The 22,067-nt window shown below is 41.1% G+C and overlaps 1 protein-coding gene across 1 annotated transcript in view; it reads right to left on the minus strand.

Annotated features, from left to right (window-relative positions):
• Positions 1–21,707, minus strand: part of CHN2 (chimerin 2) — a 158,354-nt gene extending 136,647 nt beyond the window's left edge. The window contains exon 1 of the mRNA XM_086852786.1: positions 21,527–21,707. Within this exon, the coding sequence (XP_086708912.1) occupies positions 21,527–21,575 (49 nt within the window). The 5' untranslated portion in view covers positions 21,576–21,707. The remainder of the gene's footprint in view (positions 1–21,526) is intronic.
• Between the last annotated feature and the right edge of the window lie 360 nt (positions 21,708–22,067).

Below are 22,067 nucleotides of genomic sequence, written 5' to 3' on the forward strand. Positions count from 1 at the left end.
AAGACCAACAAAAAATATTTCCTGCTACTATTATCCTTTTTATTAGACTTTTCAAAATGCAAAAGAAGCTGTCAATATTAACATTATGAATCTAAAAACAAACATTCAGAAAAACTGAAATTACAGACAAAAGGCAAAGCAGTTTCCTATGCTAAACAATGCTGCAAAATAACACTTCTGGCACTGTAACTGGGAGATAACTTCATGCCAACATCATGGCTTCTCCATATGTCAGCTAAGAAGACAGAAGTTGTTAGTGAAAACTTCCAGAGTTCTTCACAGAAACTAGGGGGAGGGGAAAGGAAGGAAAAATCCTGCCTATTAAAAAAAAATATAAATAAAAAAAAATTACTAAATAATACCTCTCTGGAACATATATCATGGAATCACAGAAATGTTTAGTTTGAAAAAGACCTCTAAGACAAAAGTCCAACCATTGACCCAGCATGACAAAATGAACACTAAACCATACCCCAAAGCTCCCCATCTACACAGGTTTAAATACCTCCAAGGGCTGGTGACTCCACCACTTCCTCGGACAGCCTGTTCCAAGGCTTGACAAGCCAGTGAATAAACTTTTCCTAACACAGAATCTAAACCTCCCCTGCTGCAACTTGAGGCCAAGTTTCCTCTTGTCCTAGTGCTTGTTCCTTGGGAAAACAGACATCTTTCCTCCCTTAAAAGGTTTGATCTCTCTGCTGTCCAATCACATTTTGATCCTAACCTCTCCAGTGCTAAAGTGTCAAGAGTGTCTCACCCCAAATTTGTGGAAATCCTGGCTCATTACAAAAGTTCTCCTCAAGACTGAAAGTAATTCTTATTACCAGTATGAACCTCAGTTTGAACCTGTGCTTGTCAGATATGCTACTCTTAATATTTGCAAGTGAGAAAAACCTAAGTAGAGAACTACCTCAGCCTTACACCAGTCACTGCAATGGAGTGCAAAAAAATTTTATAGTACAGTGAAGCCATCATCCCTTTTTATCCTTTTTAGCTTGGAAATTGAATGGTATTTTTATTGAATGTGGATCTTACAATGGTCAAAGGCTAATATCTTATAAATCACTCTTCATGCTTCAAATGTATTTGCAAAGAATTAAGAAAGAGCTTAGAAATGTAGGTAAAAATAATAACCAGGAGTTTCAATAACAGTATTTATCATTCAACCAGTAAGTAAAAGCACAGCTTTGCTGTGGAGGAAGAAGGCATCAGCTCACACATTAGCATAAGCCACCGAGTTCTGTTTTCATGTGTCCCTGTCATGATCAAATGGTTATGCAGTCCCTTCCCACCCTGACATCAAGATGCTATCTGCTGTATTTCAATTTTTACAGTCCTGTTACTTCAAGATGCTGCAGCTAAAAGCATGTCTAGACAGAAAAATGCGACAGATTCTACCTCTGCTGTTTAAGCCCATGCATTTACAAGTCTTAAAATGTAGCTACTGTGTGGTAGACTGATGATAATCACAGCTGCTCATGAAACATCTGGAGTGAGAAGTGCCAAGTCTGTGTCTTCGGTATGAAGGTGATGATAATGTTGTCCTTCAAATTTGCACTGGGCTGATCTCCTGCACAAGCTCCATGTGTCACCTTTTAGAGAAAGTCCCTAAACCAGCACAGTGGATAGCTCAATTCATGGCTAATTTTACACCAGCAGTGGCAGTGACTTCACTCTCAGTGCCAAGTTCCCCTTTGGGGTTCTTGCAGCTCCCTCCCTTACAAACCCCTTTGCAGCAGCAGATGCTTTCTAACTTCCACGTTGACCTGTTGACCTTGCTCTGTGCTGGGAGGCTGTGGCAGCACTTAACCCCCAAATTCTTCTTCTAGTGTGTTTGAGGCAGTGAAGAGCCTTAATTCCCCGACTGATTAAATGTCTTCCATGAACATAAGGTATTGGCATCATTAATCAAAACAGCTGGTAGTGTCTCACCTGGCCCCAAAACTGACATTCTTGTGGAAATGAATGGATGGGTTTAACAACCACTTTTCAAAGAGATATAACTGAAAGTTATTTTAAATTATGGTTACTTTAATTTAGATGTCTAAAAATACAATTACTTATTTCTGTTACGGTAAGTTTCAAGATGAAAGGGAAAAATTTTGACTTGAAATGACAGGAAGCTGAAGTTTCTCAGTGTTTTAATTAATCACAAAGTTTATTAACACTGATATTGTTTCATTCACAGACATACTTCAGACTCTAAGAAATACATTTTTCCCCTTTTTTAATGTATGTAACTAATCAGACTGAAAGAGATCACATTCATTCACTCGTACAGACACAGCAAATCAGTTTTCACATTTCTAGAAAGCTGAGTTTCAACTTAGTTCCAAAATGACAGTCCCTGTTTTTCCCACAGGCAACAAAACTTACTGTAATTCATTTCCCAATTAGCATTTAATCTAAGAGAGTGAAAAATCTTAAAGACACGATGCTCCTGTAGGTTTATGTGGCTGTGAGACTCGGAAGACAGGGGGAACTCAAGCACTTTAACACCAGTGATAGTGTTAGAGGGCAGAACCCCATTGGGGGTGTCATTGTGGAGACAGACAGACAACCCTGATGGGCTGCACACATTTCCTGATGAGTAACTGCATGTACAGCTAGAACTAAAAAAAGGACAGGGTGACTTTCGGCCAACCAAGCCCAAAAATGCAGAAGGTATTTGAAGAAATAGTTTACAGATTTAGGAGGAGGTGGAAGAAATCAGGGAGGGCTGCAGGGAGGTGGATAGAGGGGAAAATATGAGCACATGTGAGGGGAAGGCAGATAGGGACAGTGCCTGGAGCGTTACAGCTGGGGTGTCACACAGCGTCTAACTGGGATCCGGTGCCATGGGTAGCTTGGAGCACTCGGGATAAAGAGGGATAAGATGCTCAGTATTCACAGAATTCCTTATTTTCCCCATTCCCCAAGCTGTCCACCAGAAAATCCTCAGAAACTGCTGTTAGGAGTTAATAGTTCCATTCCAAACCAAAGCCTAGGCATGTGTTATCCCAGACAATAAACAAACACTGTAAGAATAACTGGGTGAAACACACAATTGAATCTGCTAATGGAAACAAAATAATCACAGGCTTTATCCCCATGATCAAGAATATCACACAACCTTTAGTTGACCAACTGAGACATGCTGTCACTTCATTTTGATGATGCAATCAGCTGTACACAGCTGATCCATGTACTGTGTGGGGACCTGCTGATAGAAGTGATGTTCTGCAAAGCAGAAATGTGTAGCCATATGGAGCTCATTGCAAGAATGAGCCTCTCTTTACACTCCTGGTTGAATTTCTCACATATCCTCATTATCTGTTATTGAGCATTTGCAGGGATCCAATATTCTGAACCATGGAGCCAATTCCACTTTGCTGTTCTCCAAAGCATTACTACTCCACCAAAGATATTTTAGAGACATAAGTGTAAGTGGCATTTACTCCCTGTTGAAAAGATTTAAAATTTTTATGTTTTTCCAACTATTTTTTCCAGAGTTTAAACTAATATCTGTGTCATCTCTGAAATTCCCTGTATAGCTATTTGATTTATAATGAGTTGTTTCTTAAGATTCAATGGGACCAAAGAGCTTCATGTGAATAAAGGTTTTATGTTCTTTATTTTACCATCATGTCACTTAAGACCATCATGCATCTGAAAACTTAAACTTATCAAGTCACTGACAGGTTAAAAAAAATGCTTGCAGAATGTGTTCAAGTTAGAGAAATCTGTTTCCTAAAATGACACAGTCTGATAATCTCTCTGCTCTTACAGTAATCTAAGTCTCAGCTACAAAATATTTCATATATGAAAGAAGAAATTCATTCAGCATTTAAAAGCTGAGTTGAAAAAAATCTCACAGTAAAATATACCCCCAATAAATATTATTTATCTAAAGCTGCTCAAGAGACAGTTTGGGTTAAAATAGAAAGCAATGCTGCAACGATTAATAATTAACCAGTTTCTAGTAACAGCTTTATTGAATTGGAAAGACAAATTGTCAGCTGCGCAGAAATTCACAATATTTTTATCACCCAGGTAGTATGAAATATAGAACCTGAAAATTGGCACTATTTCTCCAGGCAGAAAAGTTTTTTTGGCAGTAGCCCAAGTTAATACAATAGATCACAGAAAATCATCGTTTCCAGTCTGCTGTTTCAAAGGAACAGGGGGAAAAAAATATAGAAAAAAGACTGCATCCTTAGGGAAAAAAAAAACCAAAAAAATCAAGTCTGTGCATGCAGACAGCAAAGCAGGACTCTAAAATGTTCATGCATGAGTTCACTTTTCCCTCTTTTTATTTTTATTTTTTTGTTTTAATCCTTTGGTGCTATAGGACTATTGCCACCTCTGTTTAATAAGCACATTTCATTTAAATAGCTTTCTTGAGTTCCAGCTCACCCACCTAATAAAACACACCATGTTTCAGAGATGGGGTAATATTCCAAGCACAAACAGTGTGATTTTATGTTTTGCAAAGTAACATTACATCATATGGTTGATAATTACATTTTAATATTGATGCCGACAGTAGCCCATGAAAATGTGCACCTAGACTCAACTTTGGAATTTCATGGTTTATCAAACCTGGTAGTAGACACTCCTCAGCACCATTTTTTCCTTTGTTTTTAATACAGAATATTGTTGGTTTGTTGTTTTTGGTTTTTTTTTTCTCAGAAAGCTCCCATTATGGTCAGCTGTGCTGAAATTCATAAAAAACATCCTAAGAGAGTGAAGATGCTTTGTTAAAACCTAAAAATGGCTCAGACTAAGGAATTAGCAAAATTCATGTGGAATTGATAAGGTTAATTCTGTTTGTTACGTAAAAGGAATGATACAGGCACAAAATGGTTTTGCAGCTCTGAATGAGGGGAAGAGGTGTGGGAGGGGTAAAATGAGGAACTGAAGAGAAAGACCTGGTCATTTTGGAAAACCTCTGCAAGCAAAGCCGTTAGAAATTATCAACGTGCCATATAACGTGTATGAAGAGCAAGAAAAAGCACGTTTAAGGAGAGGAGACCATTGCTAAGCAAAGGCCATAATGAGATTTCTGCTTTTCACTGTCAGCCCTGCTTCTCCAACGGCGCCGTCTGCCAGCTCACAGAAGGACAAGGGGAGTGCCAGCACCACGAACGCGTGGCAGCAGCAAGAGCAGAGAGCAGGAGCAGGCAGCAGGCTGGGACACCACCTCTCCCTGGCACCATCAGGGTGTTCAGCCTGCTCAAGCTGTCTCCTGGATCTTCATACTGTGACCCACACATCTTCTCCAGTGCTAGGGATTACTCTGAGCAAGGTGAAAAGGATTGCCATAATCAAGGTGAAAATAGGGAGCAAGGGATAGGATGGAGGGGGGGCCACAGAGAGCATGGCAGGTGCATTCAGGAGGAATATATTCCCCAAGGAGATGCCTCAGGAAAGGGAGAGGTGAGGACACATCATCCCAGTCAGATGGAAGCCTCTGGGGTGTTATTTCTGCTGCTTCTAGAATAGGCCTCCCTAGCTATTCACAGGAATACATTTCAGTGTCAGCTTTTCCTTAATTAACACAGAGCCCCACCCCTTACAATCATATTAAAAAAGTATTAATAAACTACAAGTAAGCAACCTGAAACCACACACCCTATACCTCTTTGTGTCATGGGGAAACTGAAAGGTGTTTCTGACCAGCCAAGAAGAGGTGCTTCTCAGAGAGGGAAATTTCCAGGTTGCTCCATCTCTGCACATTACTCACACAGCTGAACTAGTCTCTTGCAAGGTCTAAAAATAAATTTGCTTTCAGATAAAGCTCAGTGTTGTAAATTTCAAACACAAGGAGGAAGGTTCAGAAAGTCAGCATGGAAAAAAAATTATATTATCATAAAGAGAGCTCACATTTGAAGTTTAAAGAAGAAAGTTCACAGAGCACGAGCTTCTTGTCTGGAACAGGTCAGATCAAGATTAATGGCTGGGTAACGTGACAGCTCCTGAGTACATATATATGTGTCTGTAGTCTTCCATTAAATTCATATAAACTGCATCATTCTGGTTTAAAGAAGAATGTCTGCTCACTGTTTCATCATTTCTGAAATCCTTTTACCTTCTTCTTTTAAAATATTTGCAAATCACTAATCCCTCTCAGTTTCTCTTCCCTTTTAGCAGCAGTGTCAGTGATGTCTTATGATGCAATTCATATACCCCTCTGCTTCCGACTCTCTAAAAAGTTTTTTCATCAAAAACAATACCAAAGCTAAGTGTCAGACCTCACCAAACTTGTGTGGACCACATCAGTCCACACTTATTAAGGCTGTTCACCAACACTGACTCCTCAGTTGGATTTATCAGATGTGACGAAGACATGCAGTTTTAGGGGAGATTATTCCTGGAATAAGGTTTTCCCACTTTGGTCCCAAAAAGTGTACATCTAATTGTACAAGGAATCTTGCTAAACCATCTCCATCCAAATTCCAGACCACAGTAGCTCAAAACTGAGATCTCCCTTCCCAGACTCTGAGTTCAAAGGCAGCTTGGCTGGCCCTCAGGCAGCCCACAGGTGCTGGAGCCAGCAGCATCACATCTGAAGAGACAGTTGCAGCTGTTTTAGAGCCTGATAAAAACAAACAAAACTCAGCTTTGACTGCCTAGATTCCACCACACTTAGAATTATTCCTCTTGTCAAGAACGATTATCTGCTCCCTATCTGTGATGAACGCACACACACAGTCCCACCCAGTTCTTCCAGTCTGGACTCTTTTAATGGGTTTGTAACTGTAGGTAGTGTTGATACACACACAAGGAAGTTTTGACAGGACTGGTAAAATCTTCGAAATCTGATTTTTAAGTCACCCTGGAGGATAAATTAAACCTTGCTAAAAGGAAACTATCTAAATGGGGAAGCTAATAGAATTAAACCTTCCTAGGTAATATGGTAAACAGGGATACCATGTTGGAGGCTGAGTGGTAAACAAATGCCACATAGCACAGAAAAGATTTGGGAAAGTGGTAAAGCAAGCCAGTGTAGCTGAACAACAGGGTATGAGAGGCTGTAAGAAGCAAACTAGCATCCTTCTGAAAGCTGGAGTCGTGTCCAAATGAAGGAAGTAGGAAGACTCATGACCTACTGTTGGCTAAATAAGTAAAAAAAAAATCAATCCAAAATGAAAGCAAACTTAAACCACAATTGGATAAGTCAAAAGGCAGCTTGTGGAATGACTATGAGAAGACACAAGGACTAACCACAGCCCCTTTTCCACATCTGAATGCAAAACCTGTCAGTCTGGCCAATAGATGATCAAGGGATAAAAGCAGCACTTAGTGAAGAAAATAGGTATTTTGAGCTCTGCATACAGAGAACCCAGATCCAAGGGAAGCTGACATGTCAGAACATTTCTTTATGAGGTATTGGTTTGGATCATCCATTTAAAATGGAGATTTCAGTGGAAAAGGCTACAGAATGAACATATGAGCAATAACAATTTGCACACATCAGAAGATACTATGAAAGCATTCTTAAGGAACTCATGGACAAAACAGCAGTGTGAGTAACTGCCTCTTTTAAAACTTCCTCAGAATCAAAGTACTGCAAAATGGCTTACACCATGGCCATTTCATAAAGGGCTCCAAGAGAAAGCCAAAAAACCCAGGTAGTCTCAAATTGATAGAAACTATTGAAAAGAACAGTGCTGGCAGACACATGGCAATATGTTATATTAGGCAAGTCAACACAACTCTCATAAAAGCACAAAAATGCCACAAATGAAAAAGGAAAGCAAATACTAAGGAACCGAGGACACATCCTGATTTCAGTGGAATAAATATAAAATGCATCCATCACATGATGACTGTTTTCATTTCTGGTTTTAATCATAAGATTACCTGAATGAAATAAAATTAGCTATACAAGTTCAAAAGCAACTGAAAAAGGCATCTTTTTGCATAACACACTCAAAGTCTGGAGCTCTTCCTCACAGCATGTCCAAAGTTTACATGGGTCCACATAACAACTTAACCAAATTCATGACATCAAATACAAGAATAAAAAATATATATTAAACTTCAGAGCCCAGCTTTTTGTCTGGGGAAAGTCCCCAAGGCACAGATTTCTGGATGCTAGCGGGATATCCTGCAGGAGTTTACTCCATGCATTTTTCCTGTCCTTACGCAGCACTGGCTGGTGGGCGCAGGTGGAAGGAGGACACGGGGCTGTAGCTGAGCCTGTGGCCACTGCTGCAGCTCTTCCTACACAAACAAGCTCTAGTGGCTGTTCTGGCTGCTGTGCTACACCCAGCTGCCCAGCACAGCCTAATAAACTGCAAAGGGATCCAGAACAGGGAAAACAGAATGGAGACAAAGTCATCTCACAGGAATTTTGTTTGTCCCCCTTCATACTTTTTTGGCTCACCTACCTTCTCATACATTTATTCTACTATTTCCAAAAGTAGGGAGAGTGAGGACCAGCATGAGCAAGACATTTTGACAAAGTTCTGCAAAGAGTTTGAGATAGTCTCCTCATACTTGTACCACTTGTACCTCATCTTGTAAGCCAAGATTTTTATACTCCTCTTACTAAGCCTGTCCAAAGGAAATGTACCCCTGACAATATAAACCCCACAGCAGCACTACAGATTCAGACATTTAGTAGCAGACCTGGTTTGATTCCCTTTTGCACTGCCAGGAACTGAACAGTGCTCTGACAGGTCAACTATTAGAACTTAACTTCTCATAGAACACTCACAGGCAGACTCTCTCTCTGATGGAAGGACCCAGCTGATTGTCCCCAAGGTTTGGTCCTTTAGGATTACAGATTATAAACACTGGTGTGTTTACTAAGCAGAAGAGTGGAGGTCTGGCTGTTTTTGGAGGAGCTGTGGGATGAAGATAGGCTGGCTTAAAATTTGATTTGGTTTCAAGTAATAACCTCACTAAAAACTCTCTTTCTCAGCATTTCAGAAATTTGGTCCAGGCCTGAAGGCGAGTTTCTCATTCTTTTCTAGAGTTCCCTCAAATGAGAGTTGGCATCTCCCATTACATGGACTGCAGGCTCCAATAAATCACAGGATACAGTAAACTGAGCTGACTACTAAGTCTTACCCATAAGATCATATTTCTTTAAGTTTGTCACAACCTGGCAGGTAATCAGAAAGAAAATGCCCTTGCTCCTGAGCTTATGGGAGCCCTACATATTACAAAAAGTCCTGAAGTCATTCCTGCTTGACATTGCACAAACAGACTCAGTATCTGCAAGCAAGATAAACATATTCATGGTGGGAAAAATCTGTTAAAACAAAATATGCAAATGCTTTCAGGCTTGCATGTCGTTGATATTTTGGAAAGGTTCTGTGCGCCCACGATGTTTCTCCTTTCAAGGATGGTAGGGGACATGTCCAAATTGTTACCTCAACAGCTGCTATTCCAAATGGTGCTCCACAGCCCCAGAAATGAACAGCACCAACTTCTTTAAGTACGTAGCAGTGAATAAATCTGTTCTGAAATGTTTGCTCTGGAACAGCCTGATCATCAAGGATGCAGAAAGTCAGCATCAGACTAAGTAACTGTTAGAACATAAATCCAGGATAACACTGTTCATGTCATTGACATCTCTTGCAGCTGCTTAACTGGTTTAAGCATGTCTACCTAACCACAAGCCTAAGCACAGAAAAGCTTTACATCCGGAGGAAGATGTTACATATAAGAAAGGAGGAATAAACAAAAAGAAATCTATCTAAATTTTACTGACACAATGCATGTCGTAAACTGATTTGATAAAAATAACCAAAAATGTATGGGACAAGTTAGGACACGCTATTACACAAAACGAAAATAAGGTAAACTATAAAAGTGGGGGGAAAAATACATCCTTTATATGAGGTAATGTTCCCAATGAGGTCCAAGGAGGGACTGCAATTCATTCACTGACAAACAAAGAATGTTTCCTGATGAATCTTCTATTTTTATTCTATCTAGACTTGAATTTTTTTCATGATAGTAGCTGAGTGGCTCAATTTTTCTGCCTAATTTCTTCCCAGTTGTGAAACAGGTGGTGTGAAGATTAGTTAAGTATTTACAGGGTGATGAAAAAAAAAAGTTTTTAAAGAAATCCTGCTGTTACCAAGCTTTTTAATACTATATATTATAGTATTTCCGGTGCTTTTGAAGTTAATATACTTCTTACAGACCCTAGACAGTGATGGAGTTTCCTTCTATAAAACACATCCCTTTCAGACAAATTTATGTACTCTTATGCTTTCTAGATGTTTGGACGCTTTCAATCAATACACTACTGCCAGGAGTTCAGTGTGCCATTTTCTAAAGCTGCTTAAGAGGTGGAGCTGAAAGCCTTTTCCTGTAAAGTGAAAGTAAATTACACTACTCAATTACACTTACAATCATTTTATATTGAGTTTTTTCTTATTTAATTTTTGAAAAGTCTATTTTCATAAGCTTATTATGCATATTGATAAGTCAAATAATTTTTTTTAAAAAAAAATCAGCTTGAACCAGACTCTCCCTCATTTTCATCACTTAGGCTACAGTACTTGCCAATAACTGTGAATAATATAAATTTTAAATTACACTTTTCAGTGAATGTATTTATTACTGTCACATCTGAGCAAGAGGAAGCAATTGTAATACCAAGTGATGACACACACTCATCAAACCAAAAGAGATCAAAGGATCTAAAACAAACACAAGACAGAAAAGGTTTTCCATGAGCCAAAGTTCTCTGCAGTGACTCTTTAGAGACAATGTGCCTCCTTCTTCTCAGCTAACAGAATTACAGGAGAAATGGCTCGTGGGGCCACGGGGAGCAAATTCCTGCTACTTTCCTAAACATTCTCATTCCTTTTAGTTTCTTAAACAAAAACACACATTTTCATACATGTCATTAGCAAAAGTGTGCTAGTTCTTCACCATTTTGATTGTAGTTTACACACACCACCCCCATGCTCCCAGCATTTTTCAAGTCACAAGATTTTTGTTCTCCCAACAGGCATTTGTTCTATATTTATACAGCTACCAACTTCTCGGTGGCTTTTCACCTGATTTCTACATATATGTATTGTCAGCATAAATGATACAGTAGTAATTATAATATCCTGCTGAACAACATTTAGCAAAGTAGACCTCCAGCCCTGACTGCACCTCTCACATGCCTATGAACACTTCTAACTAATAATGACCTGTTTTGTTTAGCAAGGTTTTACTTTGAAATTATCTTCATTTCATCCTTTTATAGTTAAGCCATCATACTCCTGGGCTAAACAACTCAAAACTAAATAAAAGAAAAAATCCTTGAAAATAGCAGATTCAGTTTTAAATTTCTGGTGCCAGGAATGCATTCTGTTGGTGAAAAAAGGGAACAATGAGCTTCCAAGAATATATCCAGCAGAAAGGAAAATGAAAGATGAGAAGCTTAGTGTTATTCAACAAATGAGGATAATTAATGCTGTATTCCTCCACCTTTTAAGTCAATGATCCAGAGTACTATAACATAACTGAACAATGTTCAGGAATAGTTGTTTCAAAATAACTATTCCATAATATTTCCATGTCTGAAAATATTTTATTTTAGCTCTTACGATCTTTTTTCAAAATAGCTTTCATGTACAAATAGCCCATATATAGCCTGTACACATTTGCCATATTTTGTAGTGCTAAAGGAAATCACACACTGTGGGTTGATTTCTTAAGTTGCCACTGCTGAAAGATTTACTGTTACATTAATCATTAAAAATAATACACTTAACTCTGGTTTTGCACTTATACTTCATTTCTTCAGGTTTATTTTTAAAATCAATGGTAAAAGGCAATTTAATGGATTTGGGAGGAGAGTTTCATGTGTTTTCTTTCTTGGAGCTTATTGAAGGAACTAATCCATCAATTCTGAAAGGAAAAAAAACAACTGTTTAGCAGTGTGCAAAAGCACCAGCCAGCCATGCTACCCAGCAGTGTGCCCAGAAAACCTCATGTATTCACAATACTTCCTCAGATTGCAGGAGAAATCACTCAAACTGCTACAGGGAAAGCCACCACAGTGGTCACTCCAGGCATGGTGTGGATGGAAATGCAGCTCTTGGAGAGTTCCATAGAAATGCTATTTTATGTTTACCTAAAATGCTACCAGAGCACAGGATAATTGTTCACTTTGACAGATACCTGCTGGTTCAGTTGGAGGAAAAGGGGCTACAACTGAAGATTTTGTGGCCAGGGACTGATGCTATGCCTTAGAGCCCATCTGTTCATGATAAGGCCAGTATTGAACATTTTCTATCAGGCTTTCTCTCCCATGCCTGGGTGTACTCATCTGCTACCAAAATGACCAGAAATTCTACATTAAAAAAAACTATACATTCCCACCCTGGTAAATAACATAGACTGATACAGCAACCTGCTTTGGAAAGAGACTTCAGGATCCTGATTCTTCTTTCTGTACAACCAAAATAAAAACATCAGTTTTTTTGTCTACATAACTCCGTGAATACTCACCAATAAAACATCTACTTACCTCCATCCTCCAGCTAACTTTATTCTCCTTACTGATTTAATGCTGTTTTTAGTGTCAGAATGGAACAGGAGAAAAAAGCATGCCTGTCAATCACTATTTCCATGGCTTAATACATCTCCCAGCCTTAAATTTCATCCATGACAGTCAGCTCTATTCCATTATTTATAGTTATCTCTAAACTTAAGCAAAATTTCCAACATACACCAATACATTAGAGATGAAGGAGCACGAGGAAGCTTAGAATTGACATTTGTCTATCCATTTTTTGTTAAGACATCAAAGGGTTCAATATTTTTTCAGCAAATACATTTGTCAACATGAAACATTCTAACTACATGCTTCAGATTGCAAAATAAAACAGAGAGCTATCACATCATGATGCTAAAAGCTATCCATCATCTTGGTTTGCCTGGTAGAAGATCAGGAGTTATGGAGAGTATGTTCCCTCAAGAAGCAGATATTTATAGAAATTACATATAATGTAAGTCTTATACATAATCCTTAGAAGTTCATCACCAATTAATTGACATGTTATATATATCTACATATAAATTGACTATTAAAGAAGTTATGTACTTGGATGAGGGGAGTTTTACCACATAGCTTATAATAATTTGTCCCATCACAACAGCAGATGCTATTTTAATGTAAACTGCATAAAAATACTCAGAAAAGCAGCTACTCCATACAGTAGCTGCTGATTTACTAACTCAGTGAAGTGGGAACAGAAGAGACCAAGCCGCTTGAAGGGTCAGGACTTAACACCTTGTCTTCATAAAAGGTTTTTCATTAACAAACCAAATCTTCTACAAATAATTAATTTAGTTTTATTACACTTCTGCGCATTACAAAAATTTGATTGCAACATTCAGGTTTTTTTATAAAGCCCTAAATCTTGGAGCTTTGAGGAACCTTATAGGAAAAATTGTGTTCTAGCTCTTGAAAGTTCATTAATTGCTAGCCTTAATACTGGAATCAGAAAGAATGAAATGTGATCCAGCTGTAGCTGGATCATAAATCCAGCTGGTTCATGTATTCACATGGCAAAGGAGAAGAGGGAAAAAGCCATTCAATCAAAAGAAGAAAGGGAGCTTGAGACAGATTGATATACTTTTCAATACAGCACATGATTACTAAGATTTTCCTATCAGGTCTCCTTGTAACACAGGTGCAGGTTTTGGTTTTGTTTTTAACCTGAAAAACATAATGTCAGCATTCTGTATTTTAAATTCGCCCCCAATTTTCCTCTCTTTTAGGAGCCCTTGGTTTCAGAACTCAGGACCTAGAAGTGAAGGTGTGCTGATTCAGCAGCAGTAACTCTACCAGCCTGGCAGATAAGAACAGCAACGACAGGTCAGATCAGTAGATTATCTCCCACAGTGACTATCAGTGGATACATAAGGAAGTGTTAAAGAATACAGCAGCTTTATAGCGTACATATTTCACCAGCTTCCCAGCTTACATACAGCCCAGGGACTGAGCAGAGCTGCTATCATTGTGCTTAACAGCAGTGGATGGATCTTTTTCCTGCAAAGTTATCTAAATGTGCTAACAGCCCAGGTCAGCCAGCAGCATCTCTAATTTTCCATGCCAAAGAGTTCCACAGTTAATGTGTGTCTCTGCTCTAGGCAGTGCCCAACCCTCAATGCCTGGGCAGGAGAGGATATGGTTTGCTGTGAAGTTATACATGCTTACACACACTGGAACTGTTTAAAAACGGGGCACACAAGGGCTGGCACTGTCTGCACAGCCACAGCACTGTGGAATGTGCCAAAATATTACAGTGCTACGGCACAGAAAGGTAGGGTACAGCCACACAAAAAGTGCCACTCAACTGGCTTTAGCAGCAACCATATCAATACCTTGGAGAAGCTGAAAATTGAGAATTTTATGTGTCTCTCACGAAATTGAGAGTCTGGGTCTCTTATGATCCCCCCCTCCTTTCCTCTTTCCTTTGGGGCAATCTGATTAAGTTTATTTAGTTTATTATTTAGTTTATTATGGGGAATTAAGGTGGAATCAGTGCAGTTTCACACAGCAGAAAAACATGACAACAGATATCCATGATTTTTGGTGGCAAACTTAATGCTGAAAGAGCTCTTAGGCTTCTTTTGCTTTTGACCACAGCACAAATCCTCTGGCACACAGCACACTGGTGGAGGAGAACTCCTGCTCCAGGGAACTTCTCCTGCCTTTGCAATGGCTGTGCCCCATATACCTGTACTTGATGTCTACTTGCCATTTTTCATCCTTGCCACACACAAAGCCAAACATTTAACCAATCAATCGGCCAAGATAAGAGAAATTTTTAGCAATTAAACATCTGCTCAGCAACTGAGCCTCATTTACAAACTGAGGTCTCCATCTCTTCTGACATCCATTTTTGTTCCATGGTGAAATAAAAACTGTAACACCACAAACACACCACTTTATCTAAGAGCTACAAGTAGTGTTTATGTAGCCAACAAGAAGATGAGAATGAAGGAGAGGAACAGCCACATAAGAAGCTTGCAAGAAGAAACTGAGAAATGTGACTTCACACAGGTCACAGCAGGTGACACATGATTTACTGATGATAAGAAAGTGCCCACCTAGTGCTTTCTACACTGTCAGCAATAGCACTGGAAACAGCACACTGGAAACACCTTGTCTCTGTGGAATTGGACTGCCTGATAAAGATATCCTCATAAGAGATGTCTTATTTATTGAACTGATTCTTTTGTGATGACCTTGATCAATAATACCAGAAGCAAGGCGTGTGATACTTGTGCATTCTTCTGAATCTTAAAAACCCTTTAACCTCTCCCTACCTTACCAAATACATCAGCCTGCACTGTCAAGTTTCATTGGCAAACTTTGAAGTGTGTTCATGTTATGAGAGCACTATTGCAACATCAGTTTCCTTCTGCAGGGATACACTCACCCTCCAGCCCTGGGATGTGAACTACTGCTGAGTAAAATGGGGTGACGAAACAATTATTGCTGAATTCGGCATGATTCACAGCTGGTAATAACCACCTCCAAATGCAACATTCAAATTTACATTCTCATAATCAAAGGTCAGAAAAAGACAGCAAAATGGGTCATTATTCACAGTTGTTAAAACTATACATTTACACTAGATACTGTATAATTCTTAGACAAACTGTGACTACACCTGTAAAAAATGCGATATATATAGAATTACAGATTTATAGCTTCTTGTGTAAATCCCACTATATTTCCCTGCAACAAAAGTTTTTTCATGCAAAATTAATGTGTCATTCCCTAACACAGAGCTCTCCAAATATTTAATCTCTTCAGTATTTCTTCCTTTGGCAGAAGAGAAGAATGAGTGACAGCCCACTGGCTTCCCAGCATGGGAACAGCTTCTGCCAGCCTTCAATGTTGCAAGTGAGGACAATCCAGCCAGTGCTGCCCTTTTAGCCAAAGGTATGCATATAAACAAATCAGCTTTGGAAAAAAGGTATCTCTTTTGTCTAAAACACCAGGTTTAACACTTAACTATGTACCACAGTAGCCGAATTATTTTGATTTCAGCATCATAAAGCATTATGGTCATGGGGATACAAGAGGACTCTAAACACTCTCACCAACATAAAAATATTCCTATCACTCAGCATTTGGCAAATGTTAGCTTCCTTAGAACCATCAAACAGGAGGCAAGAACTCCAATAGAACGGAAATCCAAAAAGATCATCAGCAGGACAGCATGAAAGACTGCTCACCTGATCCTCCACACATGCCTGTGAGACAAGCAGGTCCTTAAGAAGAATAAGACTTCTGCTTTACAGTGCATGAGTGCTTATAAGCTAAATTGTGAAGCAGACATGCACTGCATCCGCTTTCAGTCTATTTTATTCCCAATAATCACAGCCTACATGTTCAGTAACTAACTGTTGAATCAATCACTACATTGGAAGGGAGTACTATGGCATTTTTCCCTTTTGAATTTTTATTATTTTTAATAAGAACGGTGAGTTCTTTGTAATCATCAGATACAAAAGACTTCAGCTTTAATTTAGAGCAAGAATACCCTGGCCAGCAGAAGCTTGGCATGAAGAACAGAAATAGAAAAAAACTTACTGCCCTTTTAAAAATCAAAAGTAGCACCTTATCATAATGATAGCGTGGCATAATGACAGCATGATTCCAATAGCTTTCATGTGCCAGTTTCACAACACTATTTCTATTAAATCATTTAGAATAAACATCTATTTTCATTTACTAATCTTTCTCCCAGTTAGAATCTCTCTGAATCTCTGTACAATGGTAATTTCATTTCTTCCCACTTGCTTGCATCTTAATTAAAATCGGTCCATGTTGACTTTCATTTTTTTATAATATATCTGCCTATTTCACATCATAGCACCTTCATGACCCCCAGAGAGTCACGAGCGTTTAATATTTTATCTTGACCTTGTTAAGTTACTGGAACCATCAAAGATTTTTCTTCTTCCCTTGATTTTGAAGCATTTTTTAATCCTTCTGAAAATGTAGAGGTTGTGCAAAAACATATAGTTGAGAACTATGTTTTCTTTAAACAACTCATGCTCCTTTCTTTAAAAAAAAACCCAACGATTTGTTGCCTTTCAATTTATTGCAAGTATTATTTTAATAACCATAAACTTAATTATTGATTAAATAAGGATCACTGCTTAAATGGTACTTAAAGGCCTTTTTCTCTGAGTTTCAAGGAAAAAAATAAATCTTGATTTTCAAGTAAAAAATATACCATCAATAATCAGTGACTTGACTTTATAACAGTCTTCTCCACAGTATCTGAGTTTACAAAAACAGGGGTTGGGGGGAGAAGAAGCTGTCTTTTATTAGAGCAGTGGACCCAGCTGAAAAGTAAAAATTACCTGAGAAAATACACAAGCCTTTCTTGGCCTGAAGCAGAAAGCTTGCCTATGTGCTTTAACTTCATCACCTGCTCTACTGACAGGTATTACTCAAAATGCTTACAAAGCACACGAAGAAGCACCAGTTCAGATGGGAAGCAGAAAGGTGCTGAGCTATCCCTTCCTCCTAACACCTGCAAACTTGTCTTTGGAGCTCAAAGAAGAAACAAAATACTGGGTACACTGGCACATACATTTACATATTTGCCTTGGGTTCTCACCCAAATTCTTGCAGTGTTACCACTCTCACAGCACAGGCTCAGGCTCATGCAAAGGTTTTGGCACAGCCTGAGTCCTGCTGTCAGAGGCAGCCTGATTATATGTTGTCATTTATCAGACTTGTATTTGCATTCACCTTCAGTGTGGACCCTCACCTGCAGAAAGCCCAAGATCTCTAACCCAACCACCTGCCACAGGGAGGGTATCTGGCATAAGACTTCCCAAGCAGAATGGCAGCTTTAAAAGCCAGCTGGCATTCATAACCACTTTGTACTAACCTTGGATGGCACAGCTGCACGAAGAAGTACAGTGCCTAGAAATACCACTGCACTGAGCCTAGGTGGGAAACATGCTGCATTTGCTGCTTCTTTGAGAAGCAAAGCAGGCACAGCCACAAAGTTCTCTTCACTCAAGCTTCTATTTACATTCTAGAAAGTCGAGTCTCAAGTTCATCAGTTCTTTATAATCAGTATTTGGCTACTGGGTGGAGGAAACTAGAAGCAGATAGTGACAAAGTAGGAGAGGTGGATTGTTTGCCAGGAAAAAGCCAAGAAGTTACAGTAACAGCAAAAAAAGTTTTTAAAAAGAAAGATTGTAATGAATAAGAATGAGGGTCAATACTAAGACGGGCACTGGCAAGGGAATGTCTATTTTAAGGAGACCGCAGCGTGAAGGAAAGCATAAAAACATGTACAGTTTCCTTCAGAGGATAGGAGAGACAGAAGAGATGCTGCTTGTGGTTAAATCAGCCCTTCATCTAGGGAGAAGAACAAAATTTAGGGGTTTGCAACGAATACAGCTAATAGATCACCTGGGTATGTGTTAGAGAAGAGATAACTGGAAAGTAAAGTGGAATTCCCAGTGGAAGTAATTATAATTTCAGTTTTTTATATGGTGTGCAGATTTATCCAAGGTCCAAAGAAGAATACTTAATGTAATTTCTTACCATGCCCCCTTCTTCCCCCAGCATATTGCCCTTCTTTCTCCCCCAGACACTTCAAACACAACAGCTGGTAGTCAGGGAGGCTTAAGTTCTGTTACCATAAGCAGAGAGCTTGGAGAAATGATATATGAAGAAATACAATACAAATACTCATGGCTCTCCTGTAGATTTTGTTACCAGTGAGTGCCAGCTTACTGAAAAAAAGTCCTTTATAGGCTTCTGTCAGATGGGGCCTGTAACAAGTACCTAAAATTATTTAACCTATCATTAGCAGCCTCACAGTAGCTCTTGAGATGAGTATGCAGGCCACAGACACAAGCTCTGAAGGAGGGACTGGTCCTCCAGCAGTGATTTCAAAGGAGCAACAGCCTCCTAAGTATGAATATTTGCTGAAAGGCTACATCACAAATGGTCACTTGTAGTAACACATTCTCAAGCAGCATTTTGGCAGCATTCATAAGTAGTGGTAGAGCTGAGTTCTGCAGCGTGGTATTCTGCTGTCAACCTCAAACTTCACTTCCTTTTTCTATTAGTAGAAAGTACTGTGGTAGCAAAACCTCCCCTCTTCAGTGGAATAGAAACAATTCTACTATTTGGAAATCTTCATATTGGCATGTAAAGCACACATATAAATTCTAGCAAATTAAATTTTAGGGCAAGACTGTTTGTTTAGGCCATGTAAACAAAATGCTGCTAGAGTTGCTGAGTTCTGAAAACTTAAACCACAGACAGCCAGAATACAGCTGCACATAGTCAGATACAGTGTGTCTGCTAATATTGGCAACTTTATCATGCTGCAGAAAATTTAACTGCTGGTTAGTACATGCATAGAAAAAATATAGGTTGAATAAACTGGAACAAAACCAAAAACCATTCCAAGGTCATAAGTTATGGAAGCCAAGGTCACTCAGTTGCTTTATAGAGTACTTGACAGTATTTATTAGTTGTACTACGGTGGCACCTAAGAGCCCCAGGCACAGGCCAAGGCTCAGATGTTTTTGCTCATGCTTGCAAAAATACAAAAGAAAAGATAATTGACAAACTGTTGTAGGCTGTAGCTAAGGGCTTCATACAAAACAGGGTACTGTCAAGTGTCAGCTCCTAATGTACATCTTTTAATGATGTACAGCTAAAGTCTAGATCCCAGTTCCTTGGCTGGATGTTACTTTTGGTGCTAGATTTACCCGGTGAGCAGGAGGCCACCTGGAGTTGGATGACATCAACTGCTCACACCAAGGATGTACCTGAACTCCCATTCTTCCCTGCTTTTCAGGTATTTGAACCAACACTGCAGGGATCGCACATCTCTCAATTCACAAGATGGATCCTGAAGCCCAGATTTAGTAAAGCCAGAAGGAATTCAGAGGGATGCATTCAGTATCCTACTGGAGCAGTATGCAAGAAAGACCGTGAGATTCATGGAGCAAGGGAGCTACACACTTTCTCCAAAGTGGGGACATGCTTCTGCAGCTTAATGGTTAAAGAACCAAGGAAGAGGGTCACAGGCTCCAGAATGGGCTTTTAAAGTTGTTTCTGGTTTTATCACATAACTAAGATGTAAAAATATACAAATGATGTGTAAAATAAGACCACATTGCCCAAATGAGTACCTTCACTAATAAGCCATAAAGTTGGCTGGATTCTTGCTTATTTTCATTCTGGTCTTGCAACTCTTGCATGGTGAATGTGAACACAAGGCAGAATTTCTCGTGTCTGCTTCGTTCAGATGCTTTTGAGATAAGGCAATAAGGGCTCACAACATTTGTGGGGTTTTTTGTTAAAACTTAAAAAAAATGCTTTTAGGACCTATTTCCTTCTTCAGATGTGTTTCTAAGTGTTGAACACGGGAACAGTGGCGTAGAATATGTTGCGTAAATTATACGCATTGTCTTTTAAAAAACCGTAGTTGCTCATTGGCCTTTACATTTATTTATATTTTGCTTGTTTATATTGAGTTGTATTGATAGTCAGAGGAGCTTGTCTGCTGTTCACAGCACATATTGCTATGTTTAAGAAATGCTCTTAAAAATCTCAGTCTGGCACCTCAAATAAAACACTGAGTCACAAGTCCCTTGAACCCCTAAGTTGTTCATGCTTCTATTTACTCCTTCAGCCCACGGAAATGCCAGGATGTTACTCTCAGCCAATTTCTCATAACTTAAATATTACAGTAACTGCTCGCGAGCTAAGCAGCAGGCGGTGGTAATTCTTGTGTCACTGCTTTCAATTTCGGGCTGCTTCGGTTAAAAACGCACCGTAACTTTTCTGCCTTCCTGCGGGTCTGCAGCGCAGCCAGCCCCCCACCGTGAGCGGGGCACCGCCTCCCACCCAGCACCCCCAAAACACAGAGCGGGCACAAGCTCCTCACACCCGCGGCCGAAACCCTGGGGCAATCCGTCACCTGGAGCATTTTTCATCTGGATCGCGAATTTAATCGTTCCCAGTCCTTTTAGAAGTACTGGAAAGGCGAGGTGTGCCGCAACACGCACCAAGTGGCAGCCTGGCAACCCCCGCCCGCCCCGGAGCACCGCGACGCGCCGGGGCGCGATGCGGGGCCGGTCCCGTACCGCGGGGACCACGGCAGAGGATGCTCGTAGGTCTCTGAACGCCCTCCTCAGCCCAAGCCCCGCGGCGGGAGCTCCCGGTAACGCGCTCCTTCCGAGCCAGGAGGGATGCTGCTCCCCCGCCCAGGGAGCCGGGCGCGGGGCTCCCCTCTCCCTCACCCCACACAAAGGCACGGCAGGGCGGCGGGGAGGCGAACCGGGCCCCGCAGCGCTCCCCTCGTCCCGGCTTCCCCCTTCGGTGCCGCCTGAGGGACAGCGGACCCCGGGCAGGGGCATCGCCGGCCGGGGGAGCGCCCGCCCGGGGCTCGGGGAGCGCCTGCCGCGCGGTCGGGGCGAGCGGGACGGCGAGACCTCTGCAGACAGGTAGCTCCTGCTAAAATGGAGGGAGGGGAGAAATGCGGCGCTCGCTGGAGAAACTTACCGGAGGAAACCGACGAGCCGGACAAACTGGAGTTACTGGATGCGGCCATGGTCCCTCCTCCTCGCCCCTTAGCTGCGAGCCCCGCGTCGGCCCCCGCTGCTGTCCGGCCGCCGCTGCCGCCAGCCCATGGCAAAGTGCCGGAGCCGCGCCGCGCCGAGCCGCCGCCGCAGCCCGCGCTCGGCTCCCCGCGCCGCCGGGGAGCAGGAGGCGGCGGCGACCCGCCGAGGCGCTGCCCGCCGCTCTCCGGGGCTGGGCGAAGCCGCTCGGCAGGTCAGGCAAAGGGCCCCGCGGCGCTTCCAGCGCCTCTCTCCGCCCTGGGGAGCAGGGCTTACCTTGTGACGGGGACGCGAGAGCCGCCCTGCCAGCGCCTTCCCTCGCCTCCTCCCTTCCCTTCCCGTCCCTTCCCTTCCCCGCCTCCTCGCGGGCAGCGCTGACAGCCCGCCGGGGGAACCCGCCGCAGCTCCCCTCACGCACACAAAGGAAGCGGCGGCGCTGCCGGCCGGGCTGCCGGCCCCGGCTGAGCGGGCAGGGTGGGTCCCGC

The sequence above is a fragment of the Cyanistes caeruleus genome, chromosome 1 (genome assembly GCF_971803275.1).
Source record: "Cyanistes caeruleus chromosome 1, bCyaCae1.hap1.1, whole genome shotgun sequence".
Taxonomy (NCBI): domain Eukaryota; kingdom Metazoa; phylum Chordata; class Aves; order Passeriformes; family Paridae; genus Cyanistes; species Cyanistes caeruleus.